Source organism: Microtus pennsylvanicus, chromosome 3, assembly GCF_037038515.1.
Source record: "Microtus pennsylvanicus isolate mMicPen1 chromosome 3, mMicPen1.hap1, whole genome shotgun sequence".
Classification (NCBI taxonomy): Eukaryota; Metazoa; Chordata; class Mammalia; order Rodentia; family Cricetidae; genus Microtus; species Microtus pennsylvanicus.
In genome coordinates, this window is record NC_134581.1 from 89,108,916 (window position 1) to 89,131,617 (window position 22,702).

The window sequence follows — 22,702 nt, forward strand, 5'->3', positions numbered from 1 at the left end:
GAGAAGTACCCAGGTGGTTGCTAAAGCAGACTGGGCACAGGCGCTTCTGCCGTGTCTTCTGGGAAAGCGGGTTTCCTTATTGGAGGTGAATTGTCCAGAAGGAAAGTGAATGGGCCTGCAGGGTGACTCAGCCAGTTAGGACTCTTACTGTCAAGCCTAACCTTTCCTAGAACCCACATGGTGACAGGAGGGACCTGAGTCCTTGCGAGTTGTTCCCGGATACTCAGATAAATGTAACAACAGCTACTACCATGAAAGCTTAAAGGGAGTGTAGGAAAAAAAAAAGGAGGAGGCTGACGAGGGAATGTTGGGGTCCTTGGTGTTTAGGTATCAGGAAGGATTATAAAAATACAGGAAGCCGGGCGGTGGTGGCACACGCCTTTAATCCCAGCACTTGGGAGGCAGAGGCAGGTGGATCTCTGTGAGTTCGAGACCAGCCTGGTCTACAAGAGCTAGTTCCAGGACAGGCTCCAAAGCCACAGAGAAACCCTGTCTCGAAAAAAAAAATGCAGGAAAGTCTCTTTTCAAGAGGGATCTGCAGTCAGTATTTGATGTGGCAAACAGTTGGAGGATGACTCTAAGGATCCACTATTATTTCTTTGGGCACAGGCCACAGTCAGCGCCTCCCACAGCGAAGAAGCTGCTACTGTCCCCAGAGGAGGAAGGTCCTTGCGTCTGTCCGTGGCACATGGCAAGCAGTGGAAGACTGGGTCTTAGAGCAGCTGGCTGGGATTTTGGTGGTTCTATGACACAGGCATCTCTGTCAAGATGATTGTAGGGAAAGGCCCAGGGGAGAGAGATTAAAGTTGCTTAAGGGCATGGTGGAGAGCTGGTCAGTATCAAAGGGCCGCGAGGAAGAGCTGCGCCCCAGGAGAAAGAGCCACCTGTGTGAAAGAAAGCACCAGCACTTCGCGGTGCTCCTTTTCGGGGGTTCTGGCCGGAGGGGAGGAGCTTCCTGGGGGGGGGGGGGGGCATGGCGGAGGGCGGGACCGGTCGTGACAGGTGTGCGGGCGCCGGGGCTGGCAGGCTGGAGGCGGGGCAACCGGGGAGGCCACACCCTGAAACTACCTGCGCGGGGAGGAAGGATGAGAACGGGAGCCTCTGCCGCCGGTCGGGCGCGCTGGGCCTGCCCCGGAACTTGGCCCATACCTCTCCTCGCACTCCGCGTCCCTCGTGTCCCCAACGCCCCGCGGGCCATGGTAGTCGGCTGCCTGCAGGGACCACGCGTCTGAGACCGGCGATCGGGCCGTCGAGACGATGGGGAGCAATCGGGGCCGAAAGGCCGGAGGGGGCTCGAAGGACTTCAGCGAGGGACTTAAGTACAGCTCCCGGCGAGAGGTGAACGAGGTCCGGGGACCCGGGAGCGGGGAACCTGGGCTGGGCGTCCACCGTCCGGATTCTCGCGCACCGGCACCTGCGCGAGGTTCTTGGTTTCGCCTGAGCTCCGCTCTACGACCCGTGGGTGGCCCGGGCTCGGGCGCACAGGTGGAATTTCCTGTTCGGTGGGTGCCTGGCCTCTGGTTGCGGGGCGGGGCTGGCCGGACCTCGGCCCCAGATCTGCCTCGCACCGGCCACCGAGGAAGCGGGAAGCCCCAGGGCCTGGAGGCGTCGGGGATCTACTCCTGCCTCCTGCCCTCTCGCTGGCTTGAAAGAGAACCTCGGTGGTGGTCCCATTCGTTCTGGGTGCCCTGAGCGGGCGATCTGGGCTACGTCAAGGACACATCCAGGGGTTGGAGACTTGTCTGTCCTTGGCTTCTGCCTGAGTTTTGGTCTTCCCGGTCAGAAGGTGTTTTGGCCCTTATGTGGGGGTAATCTCACAGCGTGGAGATGAGGGCTTGTTGGCCCTTGAGAAGGTGGCTGTCTGGGCAGTGGTGACGGAGCCTTTAACTAGATTTTGGAAGATACAGAAGCAGGAAGCAGAAGCCCGGAGAAGTCTTTTGAAAGACCTCCAAAGCATTGTCCTTTACTGTACAGAGAGAGGGAGGGCTTCAGTCACTTTACTGAAGGACACACGAGGTGGGGGTGGGGGCAGTGCTCCGGTGGGACTAGCGGCCAGAGGCTTGTTGCTCTGAGCGAGGCAGTTTGCTGGAGCCCGGTTTCCCCTTCTGACACTTTTTCGTGCACTCTTTCCGTACTGACTTGAAGAAGACGAGATCTGGGGCGGGGGTGGGGTGGGGTGGGGTGTCTACTGTCTCCACTTTTCACTCCCTGTGGCCGGAGTCCCTGTAGCCTGTGCTTCAGCCTTGCTGTGAGATGCTTTCCAGCCTTTCCCACCTGCTGCCTCCTTCTCTTCCTTTCGGTAGTTGAGCGTTTGGGAATCCTTAGTAACTGCCTGCTTCGGGCTCCTGCTTCCTGCTGTGTGCTGTTTCATTTCTGGACTGTTTTCTCCTCTTCCAAGTTTGCCCTTCCTGACTTCCCTTTCAAAGACTGTTGCTAATAATGAAAGTGGGTCCTCTGGGGACTGAACTCAGTCTCCTCTCTGGGCTACACCACATCCCACGGGGGTTGGGGGTGCGCAAAGTTCCTCCCCAACTGGAGTCCGGGTGGGGCTTACCTCCCTGGTCCCTGGGCTCCTGCTAGATTACTCTCCATCAGCAACTCCACCTCATCTTCCTTCCCCCTAGGTCCTCATTCATCTATTCACTCCTACATCATCTCTGCCGGTTTCTTTCTCGTTCAGTGGTTTTCTTTGTCTTTTTTTTTTTTCCCAACGGTGCCGGGCCAGGCATTCACTGCCCCAGGGGGCTCTCAGAGAGATGCGACTTTAAGGAACTTGCTGTCTTGTGGGACATGTGAACAGAAAAGCACAGATTTGTCACGAGGCAGTGTGTCCACAAGAGAGTCGCCACAGCGTACTTTCATACCAGGAAGTCTTCAGTATGTCTCCCACCCTAGGCTTTGTTGCGCCTTCTCTGGCATCACCCAGCAGTGCCGGTTTACAGTTGGGGTCTGTAGATCCGCCTGGGCATGTTTTCTGATCAGTCTGTATGGCTGCTGCCTCTCCGGTAACTTCTGTCACAGAGCCTGGCTCAGGTCATGTTGGGTCCCAGGACAAACACTGTCGTGGCTTTTGGGTTCCTTGTGTCTTGACTGCCTCCTTCCTAAGACTTATTGTTCTGGTCCCCGGTCTGCCCTCGTGACTCCAATGGAGGAAAAGGGTTATTCCACGGGGTTGTTTTCCCCGTTGCACATATCTTGGGACTGTGTGTGCCCTGCCCAGGTGTGAGCAGGTGTGCAGATGCCAGTTGATACGGCCACTAGTGAGAACTGAGAAGCTGATCTCAGTGAATGGTTAAGTCCGTGTTGAATGTTTGCTGGTGGCTGTGAAGTTCCTGACCTAATGCGTATATGATCCGTAATGATTTCCGAAGGTGAGATTCGGTGTTCCATAACTGTAGAGAGACAGGTTGGGAACTTAGATGCTGTGGGTCAAGATCAGGTGTCTGGGAGCTAGGTCTTCCAACCCTGAATATTTACAGTCACCTTTTAATTGGTCAAACATTCACCCATTCATTCAGTCACTCATTTGCATAACAGGTGTTTACTAAGTACCCAGTGACCACTCACGTGCCAGGTGTTGAGACCGATCCAAGTCCCAGTCCCTGCCTTCAGGGCCACTGTGGGTAGTATGGACGAGCACAGAGTGGGCATTTGGAGGGGCATCTGTTCCTGGGTGGTGTTGGCACATGAAATGCCAGCACTCAGGAGGCAGAGGCAGGTAGCTCTCCAGGTTCGAGGCCAGCCTGGCCTACATAGTGAATTCCAGGACATCCAGGATTGTTACACAGAGAAACCCTGTCTTGGAAAAAAAAAAGAAAGAAAGAAAAAGAAAGAGAAAGAAAATAAAAGGAAAGAAAGGCGTCTGTTTAGCCCAAGCTGGAAGTGTGGAATGGCCAGTGCAGCTGTACTAGGCTGCAGGATCTGTGATGTGGTTATAGAGGGGACAACATGGGACCAAAACCCAGAGCTGCTGCTACCTAGCCAGGCGATCTGAGATGTTATCCAATCCCAGTTAACCTCGGTTTTCCTGGCTATTAAATGGGATGGCATGTATGGCCCAGCTTTGTTGCTAAGATTCAAAGGAGTACTTTGTTTGCATGGGAAACCTTGGTCAATCTGCAGTGGTTTCAGATCAAGCAGTAGGGGGTTTTGAGTTTAAAGGCCCCGAGACCACTAGGAGCTGATTTATTTGGGGGGAGATGCAAATCAGGAGAGGCTACACTTTAAATGGGATCCTGACTTTATGTAAGTGCTGAGAGGCCTGGCTGAACAGTGAGCACTGCATCACAGAGGGTGAGCTGGGGAGCAACACCCCCAGCTCTCTGCCATGCCGGCCATCTCTCTGAGCTCTTTCAGCTACTTACACACACACACACACACACACACACACACACACACACACACACCGTCTCCAGCTTCTATGAAGAAAGATCCTTTTTTGACAAGAACATGAGTGGCCTGCTCACTGTTTCCCTCAGATCCTTTTCCGCTCCCACCAAGCAAAACACACCTATAGAGATCTTTCTTTGTTCTCCTAAGTACTGGGTGCTGGGTGAGGGAGAGAATAGAGGGGGCAGTGAGCCCTGGGAGTCTGTGTGGGTGGGAAAAGGAATGGGTGCTGGCAGTGGAGAGGAAGGCTTTTTTCTCCAGTGGGTATCGGGGGACCCACGCTTCACCCCTACCCCGGCTCCTAGGAACATCTGAGATTGCCATTTCATTTAGGCGTCTGGAAAGCTGAAACGGAGGGGACCTCTGTACTCTGAGCATTGCTTTTGTGGACTGGGTCTCCCGTTCCCAGAGGGTTTGCTGAGGGCCCTCTGTGGCTAAGGTGTCATCACAGACTGTGGAAGGAGAAGCAGTCTAACTCCCTTCCTCAACCTGGTCTCTGTGGACAGCGGCCTCAGAGCCCTGCGGCCCTGGAGTTCCCCTGGTATCTGTTTGTTCTCTATTGTTCTTCCCCAGGCTGCTGGCTCCTCTCTCCTGAAGTGCAGGTGTTCTTGAGATGGGAGGGAGAACGGGACAGAGTCTCCAGAGAGTCCAGGTCTTAAAGATGTTATCTGGCTCTCTATGGTGACCACAGGACTGGATCAGCTACAGCACTAGCTGTTGCTGCTAGTACTTGGGAGCCCACACTGTCCTCTCAGAGGTCACAATGTCCCTTTGTGTCCCAGAGATTGTTTCCAGTACCCTCGCGGATCCCAGAATCTAAAGTACTCAAGTACCTTCGGTATGATGGCATTGTACAGCCATGGTTGGATTCACTGTAGGGAGACGTTCCGAGGACTTGGTCTTTAGGTGGTCTGGTGTGTGTAGCCTGCCGCATACTGGGGCTGTGTGGTATATACTGTTGTGTGCGGTAGTCTGCTTTGTGGAGTTTGACTATTCCCATACAATCCTAACACATGCCCACGTACTTCAGGTCATCTCTAAATTACTTACAGTATAAAACACAATAAAAATAGTCATTAAACTAGAGATAAACAAATGTTTATCTGTTCCCCACAGATACAGTTTTTATTTAATTATTTATCAGCCATTTCTATTTGTCAGTGGTTGTTTGCGGTTCTAAAGATTAAGCCCAGGGCTTTGTGCACGTGGGCCAACTGTCCTGCCTCTGGGCAGCCTTCTGGTCCTTGTCAACAACTTTTCTAGAAGCAGGTCATTACTAAAAGTTCCTCTGAGGTACTTGTCTTCCTGTTCTGCCCTTTCTGGCCGAGCTTAGTGATACGTCAGGTTTTCTCTGAAATTTTTTGCCTGTTGTCTAAGTGGTTAGACACTCAGATCTCTCTGTCTGTGGCCCCTGCGGGTGATGCTGAGGTAGATTGGCTATCATGGATGTCAATGGAGGAAAGGTGGATGGAACCCCTCTCCCCTTGCCTAAATAAGTCCGTTGTCTCACTCGCCACAGCGTTGATGGGGAGAAACTAAAAGCGTAGTTTTTACAGCCGAAAACTCAGAGGCTCAAAGGCCTTGTGTAAACTTCCCAAAGGCAGTGGGAGGTAGAGCAAGATTTCAGACCTTGATCTGTGTGACTTCAAAGCCCATGGGCTTAACCACAATGCTATTATAAAATTGTGTTCCAAAGACAGGGGTGATTGACGCATCTGCTCAGCAAATCCCAGAACACATCATTAGGGCGTTGTGAGCACATTAAAAAAAGAAGTGGTGATCACCAGGCGCCGGCACCAGCGCGCCCAAGTCATCTCTCTCCAAACCTGTCTGGTCTTTCTTTTGATGGACTGAGTTAGCTGGGAGACTAGGCACATAGCCGATGTGACTTCAACGTGGCTTTCAACAAAATGCACCTTCATTTATTATGTGCATAGTTAAAACCCGTGGCGCAACTTTAAATGGAAAAACAGTTCACCCAACCCACGCTGGCGAACCAGATCAGTCCCCATTTCTTTTGTCTTGTTCCATTCCTCACTCGGTTCATGAACTTACCTTGTTTGTTGTGCACAAGCCATTAGTCTGGCAAAGACACAGTAGTGATCCTGTCCTCCGGGCACCATGGAGGGCTAGGGACCGGGAAGTCTCATGGTGGGGTAAGTTTGCAAATGACTGAGCATCTGTGCTAAAGAGGGTCCTTCTGGTTGGTGACCTTCGGGCTGCCCCTCATTTCCTGCTGGGCACTGTGACTTTTCCTCTTTAGTAACAACTCAGATGGGACCTTCAGACCGGGCATTCACCTCTTGGCCTCTGCACATGATGCTAAACTGGGAGGGAAAGGCCAGTGACACTGATGGTTTCATGTTGAGTCAGAAGGAGCTGCTAGCCTCTAGATGGATTGCAGAAACGGAAACGTGTCCATCTGGGTCTGGAGGAAAAGCTAGCTACCCACGCGACACCACTCTCTCAGGCGGAACCAGAAATCACCTCCCTCCGTGGTGCAGGGTGAGGAGCCTGCTCCGCCCCAGTACTTGCAGAGTTTTGAGGTGAACTGACAGCGAGAGGCCAGGCTTGGCGTTTGTCATGCGGCTGTTCCAAGTCTAAAGAAAGGGTTTTTGCTTTTGCTTTCCTCTCAGACCATACTTAGTTAGAGCTATTAAAGAATATCTTTAAGGGCCAGCAAGATGGCTCAGCAGGTAAAAGCGTTTGCCAAACAAGCCTGGTGACGATAATTTTATTCTTGAAACTCACAAGAGCTACATATGGTGGCTTGTATCTGTAATCCTAGTGTTCCTCCCGTGATATGGAGGTGGAGGTAGAAGAAATTCTGAAAAACTGGAGGGCCAGCTAGCCTGCAGTACAGTGCCTAGCAGAAAACAAGAAAGATCCTGCCAGAGTAAAGTGGAGGGAAAGAACCGACTTCCAAAGTTGTACTCTGACTGCCCCGCCTGCACCAGGGCGTGCGTGCGCGCGCGTACACACACACACACACACACTCACACACACATTCACACACACTAATAAGTAAAATAAAAAATTAAAATGTTATTAAAAAGCCACGGAATTATATGTTCAAAGAAAATATAGTCAATCCAGGTTGCCAGAGTTTCTTTTTAAATGATTTATTTATTTTTACTTGAGGTATATTGGTGTTTTGTGTGCATGTATGTCTGTGTGAGGGTGTCAGATTCCTTGCAGGTAGCGTTCCAGGAAGTTTGTAAGCTGCCATGTGGGTGCTGGGAATTGAACCCAGGTCCTTTGGAAGAACAGGCAGTGCTCTTAACCACCGAGCCATCTCTCCAGACCTGATAGCCAGAATTTTTAAATGAAGGGGAAGTGTTGTAGCAATTTGCCGTTGTTTACACATGTTTTCTCTCTCTCTGGTTTTTTCACGGTGGCTACTATTTAGCTTTGGTTGTCCTTGACCTCACCCACTGTGCAGCTCAGGCTGGCCTTGAACTCACGGAGACCAGCTTGTCTCTGCCCCCCAAGTGCTCTCCCGAGGTTTGTTTGTTTGTGTTTACAAAAGTTAGGGGAGGGGTTTGAAGTCAAGCAGGATAGAAAGATTCAGATTAGAAAGTGAATTTTTCTGGGATTTGTTTCTCAAGGTATTAATTTAAAAAATTATGAATTATTTTCACTTTTGCTTATGTGTGTGCATCACTGTATGTATAAATACACATGTGCAGGTTCCTCAGAGGCAGAAGAGGGCATCAGAGCCCCTGGAACCACTTGGTGTGGACACTGGACCTGAACTTGGGTCCTTGGTAGGAGTGCAAGCACTCTTTACCACAGAGTCATCTTTCCAGCCCCTTGCTCCCTAAGGTTTTAATCCTTGTAAGTGGTCAGGAAGTCTTTGGGTCATCGGGGCATCCCTCTGAGGGAAGCATGGGACACTGGTAGCTTCCTACCACTAGCTGAGTATTTTGCTTTGCTGTATGCTCTTGCCGTGATGTTCCACAACAGCTGTCAATCAAGTTGAATCTTTCTCTTTATCAGTTGATTAAGGTATTTCATGACAATAACAGAAAGCTCGTTTTCTAATAAGTCATCTCTTCATATAAGAATTGGGGTATTGCTGGGTGGTGGAGGCACACACCTTTAATCCCAGCACTCAGGGAGGCAGAGGCAGGCAGATCTTTGTGAGTTCAAGGCCAGCCTGGTCTACAAGAGCTAGTTCCAGGACAGCCAGGACTACACTAAGAAACCCTGTCTTGAAAAACAAAACAACAACAACAAAAAATTTTATGTGCATTGGTGTTTTGCTTGCATGTGCGAGAGTGTTGGATCCTCTGCCTCTGAGTGCTGGGATTAAAGGCATGCGCCAGCACCACCCAGCCTTATTAAATATCTTAATCCGTGCTAGAACTATGGAGCTAAAATGTAGTCCCTCTCCTTACCTCCCACATCATACTGAAAGTCCCAGAGAGTTCTCGGGAGACATCTGATGGTCATAGAGGGGGCAGGAATTTGCTATGACCCTCCAGATCTGTTCTGCAGAGCTAACCAACTGCTGGATGAAAATGTTTGGAGAAAAACACACAGGCGTGTAGGCTTTTCTTGCTTTTTTTTTCTCTGAAACACACAGCATGCCGTCAGTTAACACTTAGAGGTGGTTTGAAGTGTACGGAAGGATGTGTCAAGGTTCTGTGCAAACAGTACTTGGTTTTATGGAAGGGCCTGCACCTGAAGGCCCACAAAGTTTGGCATACAGTGGAACCTGGAACTAGTCTTCTGTGGCTAGGGATGGTGACTTTTTCAGACGAATATGAATTCTCTTTCTGTCTCTTCCTTTTCCTTTGTTAATTAATTACCTGTTCTTTGAAAGGACATTTTGGCCTGTCCCTCAAGCCTTTCTCACCCCTTCCTTTCCTTTGATGGCTTGGGTGAGCCCCTTGAATGTGTCCTTGGATGATTGATGGAGGTGTAGCAGGAAGGATGACGGCTGTCCCTGCCCACCGGCAGCCCCGTGGAACCCACTGGGTCAGATCTCTTGTTGAATTTAGGTCATGTTCACAGGAATAGGACTAATGATGAGGTGAAGGCAGATGGCCAGAGGTCTGGGAAATGTTCGGTTTGCCTGATTGGAGGAATCGAGCATGGTTAGCTAGAGAAAGCAGAGAGAGAACATGCAGAGTGCTGATAGGTCTTCCCGAAGCTGAGCACACCGGAGAGAGGAAAGACTTGTGCTGTTGGCGTCCTGTGAGAATGAGATTTCCTGCAGAAGCAAACTGCTCTGCGCTGCTCTGCGCGCTTGCGTGTGGGATGTGGCCTCGAGTCTGTCCCATGGGAAGGCTGGAGCTCCAAAGCTTCCCCCCCCCCCCAGCTTACTGCTACCACCTCCCGAGATCCTGGCTTGTAATTATGGACTCAGCGGGAAGGGTTTCCCTGTTTGCATGTTGAGTCCTTTCACGCCAACCTATCCTTAGATCTTCAGTTTAATTACGGGCCTGGGAGCCGCAGAGCAGGTGTTTCAGAATCTCACCAATTTGTGGAGGTTTGCGGGTTTTGTTTGCAGATCCGAGGGCCTCCCGAGCACAAAGCAGTGTGGTACCTACATTTCGTGGGTTATTCCTCAATCAGAGAAAAGAATGTCACTCATCTATTGGTAGAAGCGATACCTCTACCACTGAACTTGGTGCAGTGGAAAAACAGAGGGGGACAAAGCCAGTTTTCCCTGAATCCTACATGTTGTGTATTTAGATACCATTTTTAAAATGATCCATTATTGAAGCTTAAACAGATTAGTGGAGGAGAGACTGAAGGACGGTGGGCAGGAAGAAGGCAGGTGTGGTTCAAAAAGACGACGATGGGCTGGGTTTGGCAGCACACACCTTTAAGGCTCGCACGCACTCAGGAGGCAGAGACAGGCAGATCTCTGTGAGTCTGGGCCAGCCCTACGTAATGAGTGCCAGGACAGCCAGGACTGTGTGGGGAGTCTTGTCTCAACCCCACCCCACCCCCCAACAAGAGACAACAGGAGGGACCGTGGCATTGGAGTGGCGCACAGGCCTGTCCATAGTGGACATGGGAACCCGCCCCCGAGGTAGGGCACACGGAGGGACACACTGTACAAGTCAGACAGGAAATCTGGGGAAGATCTGTGGGTTGTATCAGTGTCGCACTAGTAAGACTTTCCCAAGCGCTACCATGGCTGTAGGGGGAGGGGGAGGCTCAGGTAAGCATCTCATTGTTTCCTCACAATTTTGTGAAAATCTGAATTATTGCAACAAAAATTACAATATTAAAAAATATACTAGTCTGTGAAATTGGAATGTAGACTCAGTGGAAAGTCAAGAAAATGAATGAGAAGTTAGGAGATGCTCGGCACACCTCCATTTCTGTTTAGTTTAGTGACTGTGTGTGTGTGTGTGTGTGTGTGTGTGTGTGTGTGTGTGTGTGTGTGTTGTTGTACTTGGTGACTCTGGGCAGAGAGGATGGTGAGGTGGTTGGGCCAGGTCTCAATCCCTATCCGCCGCTTCATCCCAGCTCCTCCAAATCAGAGTCAAGTGATACGTCTGGGTGGAACGGAGGATGGAGGACATGAAGGAGAAGAGGCCTCTCTGGTTCTGTGGCTCACGCAGCTGCAGGTGCAGTTGGGCTGGCCTCCATGGCATGCCCCATGCCACACCTGAGCTTGGTCTGTCCTGGGCTTGTCAAGTCTGCTCAGGATAGGTGGATTCATGGTGGGTGGGGAAGTAAAAATCAAAGAGGCACAGCAGGGAGGCCCTGTCATTAGCAGGAATCAGCTAATTATGTTCTCTAAGGGGTCATTAACCCAGTTTTAAGAGAGGGAGACTGAGGCCCGATGAAAAGCATTTGCCCCACGGACTTAGGGGGCTCAGCCCAGAATCGCCATGTAGGTCACACCCACTTCACCTCACAAAAAAAGGAAAGAGATTTATGTCAGGTAGCTCTCTTCATACAGTGTGTTCCCTCTCTTCTGGGAAGGAAGGTGTCCTGTGGCTGGGATGTGTGGCTTCTGTCCCCAGGCTGTGCTGGCAGCAACCCTGGGCCTCAGTTTAGCGGGGAGGCATAGAACAGCCACAGAAGGAGCCTGCAGTTCCCTGGCAAAGAGTCTCTTTTCTGTGTGTTGTGGAAGTCAGGTAGGTCCTGGGGACTTTCCTTCATGATCAAATCAGGTATGGAGACTTTCGGTTTATTCTGTTGGTGTTCTGTTCTGATGGACTGTAGTTTACAGACAGACGGAAATTCTTCATCCACTCATTTCCCAGAATTCATGTCTGATGGGACAGTTGAGGCCAGTGACAGGGTCAGAGTGTGGGAAAGTGGGGACGGGATTTGAGGAGCCCCCACCCCCTACCCCACCCTGCATGTGTCTTGGCCTGAGGCTGGCTCGGTGAATGGCAATTGTGTGTTTCCGACAGCCCAGGGGAATTTGAGGAGGACGCCTTAACTATTATGGGAGGGTCCTCACGGCAGGAAGTAAAGTCAACCCACACCACAGGTTCCTTGCATCCCGGTGGCTTAAAATAAACTGGCTGGAGCTGGTAAACCGGGCTACCTCTTCCCTAGTGATGAGAAGTGGGTGAGCCTGACCGCCTGGAAACTGGAAAGGGTAGGTGGAGTTTCTCAAGAGTCAGCTGCCAGAAAGTGACCCAAGCACTTGTTTAGACCTTTCCAGATCCCAGGCCCTGCCCCTGCTGCCCAAGACACCAGGGTCTGCAGGATCTAGAGACTAGGAGAGAGGCAGGGGATGGTGTGTGTGTGTGTGTGTGTGTGTGTGTGTGTGTGTGTGTGTGAGAGAGAGAGAGAGAGAGAGAGAGAGAGAGAGAGAGAGAAAGGGGGGGGAGGGCTGGAGGGGGATGGGCATAGGGATCCAGACGCCCAAATGAGTGCTGTTTGTTCTTACTAGTCTAGGGAGGGTTGGCTTGTGAGCTCAGCAGGGACTAAAAGCGCCTCTCGGCTTTTTGGCTGATGGCTGGGTTTCTGGTGTGTGCTTTTTCTTCCATTCTCCTGTGTGCCCAAGGTCCTCTTTGGATTGAAGTTTGTGCCCGGTTCTGCACTGTGGTAGTGGTTTATTGGGTGAAGCCTCAGATGATGGAATCCATCTTTCTCTGTGTCTGCTGGTTCCCGGGAGAAAGTCCTTCTCAGCAGGGCCCCTGGCAGGAAAGCCCGGGGGGGGGGGGGGGGTATGTTGTGGGTTTGGTTCAGGCCCCTGCAAAAACCAGAATGTCCCGTAGATTTCTGGTTTTCCAGTCCATATGAAAGTTAATGTTTTCCCTGCTATGCCATTAAGTGTTAAAAACAAACAAACAAAACAATGTAGCAACTTAACTAAGAACACCCTTGCTAAAAACAATGTAAGTGATCATTTGAGCTGCTGCGAAAATGGCGCCTGCTGAGATTGAAGGTGGCCTTGCCTTCGGTTTGTAAAGCTACACCCTATTTCTGCAGCAATGAAGTGGAGTGCCATAAAATGAGATCTGTAATCATCCTCTTGGCCTCTGGCCTTTCTCTGACTCCGCCCCTCTTTCAGCTCCTCCTGCCCAGACACAAACACCCGGCTCCCCTCCAGAGCTCATTCTCTGTCTGAGGTGGCCTCTGGCTCTGTGGCATTTCTGGGGAACTGACTGGCAAGGTTATGCGGGGTGGGTCATTCTTGAGCAGGCAGATGTCTTCAAAATGCTCTAGACTGTCTTCTTGCCGCGGTGGCGCCGCCGGTGCTCAGCCATGGCCATGGCACTTTTATTACTTGTTTGAAGAGCCATAGGGAGATTTTTTACCGTTCTCATGGCCCGGTGGTGGTGACATCACGGAACTGAGCTCCATCCCACCTGCTGCGTCGATACACTGAGTCACTGCCACACATCAGCGACAGGCAGTGGCTAATGTGTCCAGCCACCCTTGTCTTGGTCTCGGGTTTGAGCCACACACCCATGTCCCCAGAAGATGACGTCACCTCTGCCCCTTGACCTTGATCTCGAGCAGCAGACAGGCGCAGGTTCGCGTTTATCATGGGACTGCCCTTCACCCTCCCTGAGAGAGTCTGAGTAACCTCTTCAGGCTTCCATGATTACCCCTGTCTTCCCAGCAGGTCACACCCAACTTCTAAGGTATGAGCCCGGAGTGAAGGTTTATTTTTTTCCTGCTAGGATTTGGATGGAATCTCTTTGGATCTTGTCTAGTGTGATAAGGAATGGACAGGCAGCGAAAGAATTCACCCAGATCAGACCAGAATAGAAAATGCTAAGTTTACTGCAAGGAAGCCACGGATAAGGACAGTAGCAGAAGAACCACCTGCCTTGGCCCGGGCTGCAGTGGTTGGTGGCTTCCCTTTTGGAGCCGTCCTCAATCCCACCAATCACCACCTGACATGCAAATGAGGGCAGTCCTGGCTGGTTGCTATTTGACTCTGGGGGAAGTCTGGGTTTAGAGGCCACATCTCTGTTGCAGGACCATGGTCAGCTTGGTTGGCCACGTTTAGCCTGACCAGTTCCCATTTCTTCTATGGTATTGTTAAAGATTCTTTCTGGACCAAGTTTGCATTATTTAAATTACCTGATAGGGCCATCCTTTTTGGTCTCTGAGCTAACAATGGCAAATTCTTGCTTTGATTTGTTGGTCGCAGAGCCAGGCGTACTATGGACCTCAGAGAGACTGTGCCCTGGGGATGCGTCTGTATGGGCCGGTGACCAGCAGAGGGAGCCTGTCAATGAGAGGATCCTTTAGTTGATTCGAGAAGTTTTGTTAGTTCAGCATTTGGCGTTCAGCCATGGTTGGTTTCCTACATGATGGAATATATCAGGAAATAAAATGCACCTTTTTTTTGCTTTTATAAATACAGTTTTGTTTGCTGTTTGTTTTGATGAGCTCTGGTCTTGAGGACCAGTGTGCTTAGAATGACAGAAAATGTGATTTCCAGAGAGGTGGGGCGTTTGGCAAAAGTGCCTGAGTTTACATCCTCGTGGGAAGGAGATGGGCGGATCACCAGAGCTTGGCGGCCAACGCAGGGTAAGAGGCGAGCTCCGTGATTTTGTCTTGGAGAGTCTGAGAAAGACACCTTGCGTCTTCTGGCGTTGATGCGTTTGAACACACACGTGCAGTCACTTGTATATGCACCTGCATGGACACACACACACACACACACCAAAGAAAGAAAGAAAGAAAACTTTATTTCCTCCAGGGCTTCTGGTTGCTGTGCTCTTCCCTTCTGGGTTTCTGGACTGTAGGGCTTCTCACTCCAGGAAGCTGAGTGAGAATGGATACTCTGATGTCATCCTTGCCACCTGAGCCCAGGGCTTTCCCCTTTCATGCCCCAGGGCCTGTACTGATTTACACACTTCAAGCCACTCATTCTGTTTCCTGGGAAATTATCCTGCACTCTTTTGTCTCAGTGCCCTGGGGCCATGTGGTGTTTCTGGCTACTCTGGCCAGTAGCAAACGGGAGGTTGTGGGCAGGAAGAGGCCACCATAGCTACGAGGCTTCTGTTTGTAGTAAGCAAGCACCTGGCTTCAGGACCCTGAGTTTTGTTTGTGCACCTGCAGATACGTTTGCTTCTAAGGAGCAGAAAACAGAGGCAGGCGCAGGTGTACTTTCTCTCCTGTTGTCTCTGCCTGCATAGAGACCATGGGTTAAGTTACACCAGGTTGTACACAGAGGGCTCTCTGCTGCCTTCATCCTTCCCACTTACTCTCCCACTGGACTCTGGGGCCAAGCACACACGTGCCTGACATCCTGCTTCCAGTCGGCAGAGCTTGGCTCTTGTCCCCGAGTCACCCCGTTGCCAACTTAATCTTTGAGACCTTGGACTGGCCACTCCCTCTCATTCAGCCTCAGTTTCCTCGTCAATAAAATGAGGGAATTAGGTAAGACAACCTCTCTGATGCCTGAAAATGGAGCCAGGAAGCTGTGGTTATGTAAAGGGACAGGCAAGTTATTGATTAAACAGTTGTATCTGGGTTGAGTAGAACCCAAGAACTCTTATTTGCTCTCTAAATTCTGGAAGGTGATCATGCAGGGAGGCAGAAATTAAACCATGGATCGGCCTCCAAGTGCTATGTGGTTCTGCAATGACAGGGGTGTAAGTAGTCATGAAAAGGGTAGGCAAAAGATTAGAGAAAACACTTCAGCCAAGAAGGCCGGCCGAGGACAGTGGAGCGCGTTTTAACCCATCAGAGACAAGCCATTTAGAGGCTCAGTGAGACACCACATGCATCTATGAAAATTCAGTAGACTGACTGCCCTAGTTTGCTTTCCATTGCTGTGATAAATACCATGACCCAAAGCAACTTGGGGGAGGAAAGGGTTTAGTTGGCTTATAGTCCCGGTCACAGCCTGTCAGTGAAGGAAGTTGGGACAATGATTCAAACAAGAGCCAAGGCTTTCCTTGGAAGAAACTGCCTATTTCTCCTCGTGGCTAACTCAGATTGCTTCCACACGTAACCCAAGACCTACCCAGGGATTTGCACCACCCACGGTGGGCTGAACCCACTCACAGCAACCAGCAATCAATCCACCTTTCCAGGTGGCTCTAGTTCATAGCTGGCTGACAGTAACCAGCGCGTTGACCGTACCTAACACTAGGTTGGGCATGAACATCTAGGATTTTTATGCATTGCGATGGGAACGTGAAATGGCACAACCACTTCATGAGGCAGTTTGGTGGTGGTTCCTCAGCTCAGCACGTCCTTGCCATATGGATGGACCTCTCCACAGTGAGATCTTCACCCTACAGAAGTGAAAATGTATTCGATACAAACACTCTTGCAGGGCGTATGTACTTGCTGAGTAGTTTCATTAACATAGCATGGCTGCTTGAGTAAGATCTCCCCATTTTCTCAGGCATTTCCATACTTGGTCCCCAGTTGATGGCAGTGTTTTGGGAGACTGAGGAGATGTGACCTTGATGGAGGATGTACATCCCTGGATGGGAGTGGCTTTTAGGGTATCAAAAGCTACGCACTATTCCCAGTTTGGCTTCTCTCTCTCTCTCTCTCTCTCTCTCTCTCTCTCTCTCTCTCTCTCCTTCCTGCTTATGGTTGGAGATATATACCCTCAGCTGAAAGTTCTAGCTCCCATGCTTGCCTGCTGCATCACTTCCCCGCCATGGCTGTTGGGGAGCACTGTACTTGCTAAGCCCCCAGGCCTCAGTGTTACTGAAGATGAGAGTGAGACCAGGAAATGTCTAGTTCAGAATCTCCAAGTCTCTGTCTCTGCTCAAGCAGAGACATCTGCCCCTCAGATCCCCATAGTGGATGGGAGGGAGAGTTGGAGAAGTGTAACCAGAGAGCGTGGTGACTTGAGGACTCCAAGGTCAGAAGAAGACTATAAGGAGAGGTGGAGGAAGGGAGATGGGTGTTTCCCTCCACCTGTTCCCGGAAGCTAACAGTTGCGTGTAGAGGCAGTGAGGAATCAGAAAGCAGCATGTTCTTTGGCGCAGTGAAACCATACCGTAGAATGATCTACATGCTGTTGGCAGTGCCTAGTAGACAATATGCCGGACAGTAGCATATGCATGTGAAGCTTTGAACAGCCTTTAGGGTCTCCTTTTGTGATGTGCATAGACAATGAAGGATCCTTGAGGATTTGCAGAGAAGCTTCAACACAGAGGAAAGGTACCTTAAAAAATATAAAGAGAAAAACGTACATGTGCAAAACAAACACGAGATACAATAAAAGAGGAAATGAAAAACCTTATTAAAGTTTTGGTAGCAAACATGACCAAATGTAGTAAAATGGTGAAAGAATGGGGTGGCTGATACAGAGAAAGGATGAGTAAGGATTGGTAATGTTAGGAAAAGCAGAGCAGCGAAAATGGAGAGGAATAAATTAAGAACTATCACAAGAAAGTGTCTTAGATTGAAACATGGAAATTTCCAAACTCAAAGGGCATATGGCAACTTCAGCACAATGAAATTCAGAGCCAATTCAGAGTTCATTTTGAGGTTTTCAAAGACGAACCATGAAATGAAAGAAAACAGATTTATGTCTCTCAGAAGCAAAATTCGAAATGTAGTGTTTTCAAAGTTTAAAATGGAAACTATTTCATGCTATAATTCTATACCCGTCCCAACTATCAACAAATTTGAGTGTAGAAAAAAGATATATATATATATATATATATATATATATATATAATTTATTCATACTTTTGCAATAGGGAGGGTCTTTTTTTTCCCACTAGGTATACCAGGCTGGCTTTGAACTCACAGAGGCTCACCTGCCTCTGCCTCCTGAGTGCCTGAATGCTGGGGTTAAAGGTGTGTCACACACACACAAATGAAACTATATTTAAAAGCATGCAAAGTATCAAAACTTTTCCATCTCAGATATCCACTAAAAGTGGAATAAGCTTTGGACAGAGTGGCTCATGATTGCAATCGCAGGACTCAAAGCTGAGGCAGGAGAGTCACTGAGTTCAATCCTAGGCTACATAGTGAGCTCCGGTTTAGCCTAGGCTACACTGCTCATAAAACCAATAAACAACAACAGCAAAACAAAACATCAAAAACCAAGTAAAAGTGAAATGAGCCAAGCAGACGAAGACGTGGAATTTAGCAAACAGAAGCGTCCACACAAGACAAAGTCAAAGGAAGCGCCCAGGTGAGGGGGGGCAGTTCGCCACAGGTGTGGAAAGTCAGAGGGCTCGGATGGGAGAGAGGATGAGGGCACTGGGAGAAAGGCTCACAGGGAGAAAGTGAAGTGAGTTATTTGACAGACTTCATATGAGGAAAGTTGAGAAGAATTACAAGATCCTAGCAATTCTATGTAAAAACTGGAGTGTTTGGTGAAATCCAAGTAAATGAAACATTGTAGCAAATAAACAAATTCTATAGGAAAGGAAACAGTAGTGAGTGAACTAGTCTAATGAAAGTTCTAAAAGATTTTACTCATTCATTTTTTAAAAAGTGTTTGGTTTGTGAGAGTTGTTTCATTTTGAGACAGTGTCTTCCTATGTAGCCCAGGCTGGTCTGGTGTTTGCTATATAGTCCAGGCTTGCTTCAAACTGGCAATCCCACTGTCCCTTGCCTGCTGAGCGCTTGGGTTACCAATGTGTGCCATTACCCCTAGCGGTATATCAGGATATAATCTTTCTTTCTGAGACAAGAGTTTTCTGTGTGGTTCCAAGTGTAGACCTGGCTGGCTTTGAACTCATAGAGATCCACCTACTTCTGCTTCCCAAGTGCTGGGATTAAAGGTATGCACCACTACCTAGTTTATGGTTGTTTTCTTTTGTTGTTGTTTGTTTGTTTGCTTGTTTTGTTAAAATTTGGAACTACGATTTTGTGGGGGTGGAGGAGAAAAAGGAAAAATGTTATAATTTCATTATCAAAATAGCAAATCAGGGCTCAGCAATAAAGAGCGCCTGCTGCTCTTCCAGGGGACCTAAATTGTCTCCCAGCACCCACACCAGGCAGCTCACAAACGCTAGTAACTCCAGGTGATCTGACAGCCGTTTTTAGCCTCCGTGGGCACCCGCTCTCACGTGCATATATCCACACACAGATACACAGAATTTTAGAAAGTTAGCTGGGCTCAGGGGCACATGCCTGGTTATCTCTGTGAATCTGAGGTCAGTCTGCTCTGTATAGTGACTTCCAGAAGGAGAATGAATGATTTCTGAGTGCCTACCTCTGAGATGTGCATCTGTGGGATCAGTTAAGCAGAGGCCTGAAACTCTGAGGTGGGAGTGTTCTCCTGAGGCAGGGGTGGATTCGGTCACATCAACGGTAACCCTGTGACAGATCGAATGTTGTTCAGGCGAAGACTTTTGACCGCTCAAGGTGCTGGGAATAGGGATGAGTTCTTGGCTCTAGGACACTTACCCCGCTCTGCTCTAAGACCCAAGACCAGGGAACATTGTGTTAGACGGCGGAGAGAATGGAAGGGCTGGGAGATATTCCGGCGGGCGGCAAACGCCATTTTGTTCAAGACTCAGCCGTTGTAATTATGAACTTACAGCGGCTGTGACTACCTGCATTGGGTTTGCCAGCAGCCAGCAGGCAGGCATGGATGGAGGAGGGGCTTGGGCTCTCATTCCTGAGCTACAATGAATAGTTTCAGGGAAAGTCCTTGTGTGACTGGTGACTCTTAAGTCTCCTGTGAAGGTTCCTATGCAAAACATCACACACTTGGCCCTGGGGAGACTCAATGGGCCGGCCATAAAACCCGAAGTCATAAACCTGGGAAAGAGACTGTTTGGAAGAATGGGGAGGGGGTGGAGATCTGAGGAGATGGCTCAGTGGTTAAGAAGACCTGGGTTTAAAACCTAGCGCCCACATGGCAGCTCACAACTGTCTGTAACTCCCACATCTGACACCCTCACACTCATACGTGCAGGCGAAACACCAATGCACATAAAATAAAAGTAAATAAATTATTTTAAAAAAAGAATAGGGGGAGCTGATAGGGATAGGAGGGAGAAAAGAGAATGTAGGAAGAGAATCATCAGAATGTATCCTATACATGTAGGAAATTGTCTAAGAAGAGCCATCAAGGTGGCCGGGCAGCTAAAGGCCTTCTTTGTCACCAAGCTTGACAACCTGAGTTTAGTCCCTGGAGCCCATGTGGTGGAAATAGATTCGAATGGACTCCTGCATGTTGTCCTCTGCCCTACACACACACACACACACACACACACACACACACACACACACTCATACACACACGTTTTAAAAGAAGAAGGGATGTTGGTTGGAGCTTGACATACAGTACCTAGGTGACATCAGCAGTACTTCAAACAGCTGAGGTAGTCAGGGAGGAGATCAGGGTGAGGCCATCACTTTCTTTGCAGTATCAGGGATAAGGCAGCAGTCAGGGTGGGCAATTTCCATCCTGCCCACAGACTTTCTGGCCCAGATGACCACTGGGTACAGTCGTGGCTGGTCTTGGAAGTCCCCACAGTGCCCTCTTATTCCTGGGCTGTTTGCTCTTCCTGCATTTAGGCAGCCACCTGCGCCAAACCTTCAGCACCGGGGTAGACGCTCTCCAAGTCCTGCACTTGTTTGGTTTTTGTCTTGAGAAAGGGTCACATGTAGCTCAGGCTGGCTTCGAACTCCTCAATAGCTCAGGCTGGCTTCAGACTCCTCAATAGCTCAGGCTGGCTTTGGACTCCTCAATAGCTCAGGCTGGCTTTGGACTCCTCAATAGCTTAGGCTGGCTTCGAACTCCTCAATAGCTCAGTCTGGCTTTGGACTCCTCAATAGCTCAGGCTGGCTTTGGACTCCTCACATAGCTCAGGCTGGCTTTGGACTCCTCAATAGCTCAGGCTGGCTCCAGACTCCTCAATAGCTCAGGCTGGCTTTGGACTCCTCACATAGCTCAGGCTGGCTTTGGACTCCTCACATAGCTCAGGCTGGCTCCAGACTCCTCAATAGCTCAGGCTGGCTTTGGACTCCTCAATAGCTCAGGCTGGCTTTGGACTCCTCACATAGCTCAGGCTGGCTTTGGACTCCTCACATAGCTCAGGCTGGCTTTGGACTCCTCACATAGCTCAGGCTGGCTTTGGACTCCTCACATAGCTCAGGCTGGCTTTGGACTCCTCACATAGCTCAGGCTGGCTTTGGACTCCTCACATAGCTCAGGCTGGCTTTGGACTCCTCACATAGCTCAGGCTGGCTTTGGACTCTTCACATGGCTCAGGCTGGCTCCAGACTCCTCAATAGCTCAGGCTGGCTTTGGACTCCTCACATAGCTCAGGCTGGCTTTGGACTCCTCACATAGCTCAGGCTGGCTTTGGACTCCTCACATAGCTCAGGCTGGCTTTGGACTCCTCACATAGCTCAGGCTGGCTCCAGACTCCTCAATAGCTCAGGCTGGCTTTGAACTCCTCACATAGCTCAGGCTGGCTTTGAACTCCTCACATGGCTCAGGCTGGCTTTGAACTCCTCACATAGCTCAGGCTGGCTTTGAACTCCTCACATGGCTCAGGCTGGCTTTGAACTCCTCACATGGCTCAGGCTGGCTTTTAACTCCTCACATGGCTCAGGCTGGCTTTGAACTCCTCACGTTGCTCAGGGGGGCTTCGAACTCCTCGCTAAACTCCTAATCCTCTGCTCTCAAGCCCCAAGTGCTGAACTTGTAGGACTATGGTAGCCCATCCTGCTCCCGGTTTTATTAAGCAGTTTGTACCCACCGACCACGGAGGTGTGGCCAGAAGCCCCTTTGTTTCCACTACCAGGGTGGTGTTTTGTGGCTTGGAATGGGGGGTGGAGGGGCATAGAGGCTCTGCACTTCTGGGTGAAGCCCCTTCTTTATGGCCCAGTCCTGCTTCTCCCAAGCTCACACACATCACTGAACTTCTGGGACTGGGAAGCTATTGTGGGGAGCGTTTCTGAGCCCTGAAACATCTTTCCGTTTAGAACATGAATGGCTTCGAGGAGGGTGTGGAGTTCCTGCCTGTGAACAATGCCAAGAAAGTGGAGAAGCGCGGCCCCCGGCGCTGGGTGGTGCTGGTGGCCCTGCTGGTCAGTTTCCTCTTGCTGTCACTTGTGGTTGGCTTGCTGGTGTGGCACTTCCAGTGTGAGTATGACGGGGATGTGGGAGGGTGACATAGGGGCGGCGCTCCCTCTTCCCTCAGTGGACAGACTGAAGGGCCACCTGTGATGATCAGGGAGAGAATGGGGGAAGGGACGCGAGCGGATGGGAGGAGGAGGACTAGGGAGAAGAGCCCTCTCAGGCCGTGATGGTGAATGATGGGGACTGGTCAGATCTGGCCCCCTTGCCATGTGTTCCTCCCAGCTGAGGGCAGCAGGGTGGGCCTGGTGAAGTTGTACCACGGTCCGTGACCATTTCTTGGCCTTTGGCAGATTCAAATGTTCGGGTCCAAAAGGTCTTCAATGGCCACCTGAGGGTCACAAATGAGAACTTTCTGGATGCCTATGAGAACTCAAACTCCACGGAGTTCATAAGCCTGGCCAACCAGGTGAAGGAAGCGGTGAGTCTAGGCCCAGGGGATGTCCTTTTGCCCTGCCTGTCCCAGGACCCCGCCGTGACTCAGCTCATCTTTGCCTCCAGATTCCTGAGCTGGGGGTGGGGTACGACATGGGGGCAGCCTGGGGAAGGGGGGGGGTTGACATGGGGGCAGCCTGGGGAAGGGGTCATTTCTACTGTTTGGCCGGCTTTATGCCTTGTCCTCCCTCCTCAGCTGAAGAAGCTGTACAGTGAAGTCCCTGTCCTGGGTCCCTACCACAAGCGGTCGACGGTAACTGCATTCAGGTGGGTTTGGTGTGCTGATGTGAGCCTTGACTGCCGGGAATAGGATGGTGTGTCTGTCTCTGTGGCACTGACTTAGAACACCTACCTGGTCCTTCTGTGTCTGAGGCAGGGAATGACGGTCGTGGTGCTGGC

General features: G+C 50.3%; 1 protein-coding gene across 2 annotated transcripts in view; it reads left to right on the forward strand.

Moving 5' to 3' along the window:
• Positions 1 to 1,044: 1,044 nt before the first annotated feature.
• The window catches only part of St14 (ST14 transmembrane serine protease matriptase), a 37,934-nt gene continuing 16,276 nt past the window's right edge, over positions 1,045 to 22,702 (forward strand). The window contains exons 1-4 of one of the 2 annotated variants that reach the window (XM_075966450.1): positions 1,045 to 1,338; positions 21,715 to 21,874; positions 22,162 to 22,289; positions 22,500 to 22,570. In XM_075966450.1, coding sequence (XP_075822565.1) covers positions 1,258 to 1,338; positions 21,715 to 21,874; positions 22,162 to 22,289; positions 22,500 to 22,570 — 440 coding nt within the window. In that variant the 5' untranslated portion in view covers positions 1,045 to 1,257. Of the gene's footprint in view, positions 1,348 to 21,714; positions 21,875 to 22,161; positions 22,290 to 22,499; positions 22,571 to 22,702 lie in introns of both variants that reach the window. The other variant, XM_075966449.1, reaches the window with a different exon arrangement.